Source organism: Prorops nasuta, unplaced genomic scaffold (genome assembly GCF_024137725.1).
Source record: "Prorops nasuta isolate Cenicafe-Biocafe unplaced genomic scaffold, Cenicafe_Pnas_1.2 PNAS00012, whole genome shotgun sequence".
Lineage (NCBI taxonomy): Eukaryota > Metazoa > Arthropoda > Insecta > Hymenoptera > Bethylidae > Prorops > Prorops nasuta.
In genome coordinates, this window is record NW_027116809.1 from 7,147,985 (window position 1) to 7,153,553 (window position 5,569).

The window sequence follows — 5,569 nt, forward strand, 5'->3', positions numbered from 1 at the left end:
AAATTGCTAGTATTATAATTAGAAAGAAGAAATACTTTTTAAATTTATAATAAAAAATCGCATGTTCTAATGACTTTATAAACTTGCAAATTAAAAATTAAGCAACTAAATTACTTTTATACAAACTGAATCCTATGTATTAAATATAGAGTATTCTGCATAACAATTTTTTGGTAATAAAAGTTTAGAATTAATGCAACAATTAAGTTCACATTTAAAACTTATATTTAGCATCCTGTATGTTACGAAGTTTATTAAATAATGCTAAAACTTTCATTTTTGTTGCTGCAGATTTTTTTGATTTGCTACCAGCACTAGGATGAATATTAAGAAAATATTTTTGCATAAACTCAAGTGTACAAGAATGTTTTGGTGAATACTCTACATTAAAAACGTAGTATGCAGAAAACATTATTTGTAAGGCTTCAATAAAGGAGTTCGCTCTTTCAAATAGGACCTTATCCATAAATAAGTAATACATATCTGATTCGCCATTTCTAACAATAACAATGCAAGGCTGGCATATATCTGGTATTAACGTATTTAATAATGCACCTTCCTGCAAATTAAAAATTAGTTAGAAATGAAAAAATAAATATATATATTCGTTAAAAATTAAAAAATTACTAACCGGATAAGTTTTGAATAATGTCTCCAAATCCTCTTTAAAATGAGCCATTATTACTCTCATCACATGGAAAGAAAAATCACAGTTTTCCTTATTTTCCTCCTCAGGTTGTAAAATAATAAATTTTTTTTTATCCCATACTCCAATATTATCTGTTGCTTTGTAGAAATTTTTTCCTTTAATAAGTGAATGGAGTGCCCCATTAATTTTTCATAATGCCAAAACAAAAATTGTTTTTTCAATAGTATAGGCCATTCCTTTTGAATATCAACGACAGAATGAGGATTATCTATAATATTCAGATACAATCTTTGTTCTGAATATGTAGCATTTAAATAATCGAGTATCATTTCTTTATTTGTGTTATCAATATTTGATACACAGCTGCGTAAATAAGCAACTTTTGCTTCACTAGATATATCAAGATCATCGGGATCTTCTTCCTCTCTTTTAGGTTGCCAATTTTTACATCCAGCTCTAGCTGATAAAACCTTTCGCTGTTTGGAAATGGGAACATTCTCAGTCCTGGGCAGTGATCGTTTCATATGCGGCATGTTTAAATAGTTATATCTGTCGTGTAGCTTTCTGTACGTTGTGTACGTCCCATCACCAAAAGTTTTTCCTTCTTCATCAAAATCTTTGAAGGTTTTTGGGTATTTATTGACAATTTTTCTACTCATTATTTTAAATGCTTTTGATGTAATTATTTTCATTTCATTTTTCATTTCAGCGACTGTTCTATTTACAACTTCATATATAACATATATATTTCGCCTGCCATCTTCTAATTCTTTTAGTACTGTAGGATCTATATTACTCCAGTTAATTTCAAAATGGTCCCAAAATTCTTCTGAATTTAAATATTTTGTGACATTTGTTCTGGAATCTTTATCTGATATTGTTAAAAGATTAGATGGTGCAGAAGTACTAGTTGAGTCAGTTGGGATACAAGAAGAAGAAACATTTTTATCAGTATCTTTTGCATCACAAGCAGGACTCCATTTGTCATGATCTTCAAGTAACATAAAAACTGCAGACTTTCTGCAAAATTTAAGTACTTCATCATCATCAATGATAGTGCCATCTTCTTCTAATACAAGACTTGTTCCCATTATACCCAGTTTCGTATTAGCTTTTGCAATAACATTTTCTATTAAATTAAAGCAATCTTCAATAAGTAGGGAAATTTTCCTCTTTCTATCAAATGTCCAAACCTTGTATAAATTGGCCATCTGAAAATTTGATAAATTATAATTTGCAAAACGTTAATAATCGTTTTCCTACACACCTGTTACTAGTTACACTGCTTCAAATGGAGCATATGTAGATAGAAAAACCTTGCTACTACCCATAGTAAAGCAAAAAAATGGATCCGGAGCTAATAATGCAGTATATGGAAATACACACAGCGTTTTGACATTATTTTCATTGCTATTAAAACAATTTACTTCATCATAAACACCAAATTCATCATTAAATATTATTTCGTTTATAGATCCCAAAAAGTAAATGGATTTACAATCTAAAATGTAACCAAAATGTAATTTATATTACATAGCTGCAAATTTCCTAATACATTTCTACCAATACAAGTATACATGCTCTCTTTATATTTTATTCCTTTAAAAACAACTTGATTTGTAATGTAATGAAACGAATGCTCCGAATTTCCACTAAAAAAGATGGAAAGAGCTTCCTGTATACTATAAGAATAATCGGATGCATTATAAGATTTAAGATCATCTGCAACGAGAAAAGAGCTATTTCTGCGCTTACAAGATTGTAACAATTGATGTTTTTCAGTTAACATTTTAGTAATATTTTTAAAATTCGGAGAATGTCTACAAATATTCTTAAAAAACCGATGTTTACTTTCAAATCTCAGTGTCCACATGTGTTTTAATGGGCCAAACTCCATCACTAACTCTGGGTAATGAACTAAATAATGATGTTTCGGACGTAACTTTATCTCTGGGAAGCATTTTATTCGTAGTTCTAAGTAATCATGAATGGTTTCTCTCATAAGTGCAAGTTGTCCGCAAGACAAAGCAGGAGCACACGTTAAGTCACTTATTTTACGAAGAAGAGTAGAGGAGCTATGCGGTTCCGATGACAGGGAGTGGGGGAAGCTGTTTTGTGGTGTGGAAGGGGGATGGGTGGGGATAAGACTCTCTTAGTATGGTAGTGGTGGGGATGAGGAAGGAAAGGGTCTTATAGTGGGATCGCGTTTGGTTAGGGAGGGTGGGGGTATTTTCACCCTATGTCACAGTTGGAAGGTCTTATAGTGGGACCGAGTTTGGTTAGGTAGGGGGTATTTTTCACCCTATGTCACAGTTGGAAGGTCTTATAGTGGGACCGGGTTTGGTTAGGGAGGTGGTATTTTTCACCCTATGGTACCGTTGGTTAGTTATCCTACGGGGACCTAAGTTATCCTACGGGGCCCTAGTTGAGGGAAGGTTTTTTCACCCTTCGAAGTCGATGGTTAGTTACCTTACGTAGCCTAACTATTTCCGACTCTGCTACACAGATAAACTAGGTTGAGTTAATTGCTAGTTCCAGTAGTCACCGCTAGGTGACTGCCTTCCTTAATCTTCTTTCGCGCTAATGGTATTTTAATATTACGTAATTACACACACGGGTGAACTAGTTCAATTTAATTGATAGTACCAGTAATTGCCGCTAGGTGGCTACCGCAATCCCCCCTTTTCTCGTTAGTTAAATTGTAGATAGCTATTGTGATAAGTTGCTGATATCGTGCAAGGAATTAACTTTCCATCGAGCATGGAATTATAACTTTGCATGGCTTTAACAAAACCTATGCAGCGAATAACGAAATATCCTCTAAATGAAAAGGTATAGTTTTAATAGTCTCCCCTATTGGGGAGAATAACAATTTAACATCAATTTCAGGAATATTAATATTTTGATAGGGCAACTTATTAAGTCCTAGCTGTTACTAAACCTATGTATCTTATAAAAGAGATTGCAGTTTCAAGATTTTCTTAGTTCAACGTGCTACTTCACTATGTCGATAAATAAATTCGGATCTGGTTTCAATACCGGTAAAGTGAGAAATTATTCACACAAAATTGACAATGATATGTTAAAGTTTGATAAAAAAAGGAATGCATTTAATGCCAAGAAGAAAATAATTTCAAACTTAGAATGTGATGTTACTGATGAGACAAGTGCTGTGAATATGGCTGCTCTGTTACGTAATTCGATGACTGTACGTGATAGCTTAATGAGGGAATTGTTTGAATACAGTGAAAAGCTAACTCACTATTACCTAAAAGGTAACCGCCTTGAGGAAAAAGTTACAACTCTGCTGAAAAAAACTGATGAAATTGATGAAATTGATGAAAAAATTAATGATATTAGTGAAAGAATTAATCAATTGAATGATAAAGTCAATTATATTGAAAATAAATTGGAGCGAAAAGTTGAGGCATTACGGAAAGATATGTATGGTAGATTGAAAATTGTTGCAAATTATATCTCTAATGAGCATCAAAAAGAGGAAATCACGACTGCCAATGAGAAGAAAAGAGAAAATGATTGGAATTATGCTCTAAAGAAACTTATATTACCGCCAGTGATTGATGAGCTAGTGTAAACATAATACGTAGTGGAATAGTCATGGGAGTGAGGAGAAGAAAGAATTGGTAGAAGAGTTACATGACAGACGGAATTTATTTATATATATAAAATGAAATGTTTTTACAATTAAACTTATAATTAAACAAATATACATAAAATTTATATAAATGATAAAAACTTATAATTGATCTGATATACAAATATACATCAATTTATACAAATATATAAAATTAAATGTTTTACAATTAAACTAATAATTAAACTTATATCAATATATATATATATATATATATATATATTTTATTCAATCTGAAACAGAGAAATCCAGTTAATATTTTACAAATTGTAAGTTTAACATTTGATACTCACATCTATTTGTTGATGTACCCATCGTGCGAAAACGTTTACCTCTTGATATACACAATGCATAGGCTTTCTCGTATGATTGGTGAACATTTTTACGCGTAGTTTACACGGGGTGTTGCAAGGTTTTATAGTGGCTATCAAATTATCAAATTTAGGACAACCAAACCTTTCCAAATTTGTATTTGGGATATCCAAGTAATTCAGAACATCCCGTTCTACATGTCCCCCTTTATAAGCTACTAGGGGGTATTCACAATCCAATTTTATGCTATTCACAAATTTGTAAATATCTTCTTGATTATAATGTTCATATCTTGTGTTGCAATATTTTATCCCGTGAATATTTTTGAAGACGAAATTTACGCTTTTTTGGTCCTTAGTCGATAAACTTTTATACGGCTCATGAACACGAAATGCACCATAATTCGTATTTCCCGTAGTTAAGTTTTTGATTGCCACTTCTTTATGCACAAACTTTCTGTTTATCATAAACCCGTCAAAATCGATTATATGTGTAATATGAAACAGTGAAGACATTTTTAAAATGGAATGTTATTTGTCGTACGAATCAAACGTTCAAGCAATACTGATGCCTGTCCTACGATTTCTTCGAGCTTTTAAGCACTGTTAGGGAGGTGTCAACAATTTTTTTAATCTACGGTAGGAAGATGCCTATATTACTCTTAGAAAAACGGAAACGTCATTGGCTCTAAGAGAGAATATTTTCTGCCCTATGCTACATGTAGTGGGCGGTAATTCTAAGATGCTTTAAGGGTTGACAAAACTTTTGTCCTACGGTGGGGAAATGACTGACCTGCCACTCTTGGAAGAACGGAAACGTCATTGGTCCTCAAGAAAATATTTATGACCTATGCTACGTATAGTGGGAGATAGTTTTGACCTATGGTGAGGATAGTAGGAGGGATGAAGAACAATTAGCTTGAAGAGAGGGAGAAATTTTTATGAAACATTCAT

At 32.3% G+C, this 5,569-nt stretch overlaps 1 protein-coding gene across 1 annotated transcript; it reads right to left on the reverse strand.

The window, feature by feature from the left end:
- Positions 1 to 690: 690 nt before the first annotated feature.
- On the reverse strand, positions 691 to 1,980 carry LOC136777903 (uncharacterized). Its single transcript, XM_066734484.1, has 2 exons — positions 1,966 to 1,980; positions 691 to 1,860 (listed from the first exon to the last, which is right to left on the reverse strand). The coding sequence occupies exons 1-2, from the start codon at positions 1,978 to 1,980 to the stop codon at positions 691 to 693; spliced, it is 1,185 nt and encodes a 394-aa protein (XP_066590581.1).
- Between the last annotated feature and the right edge of the window lie 3,589 nt (positions 1,981 to 5,569).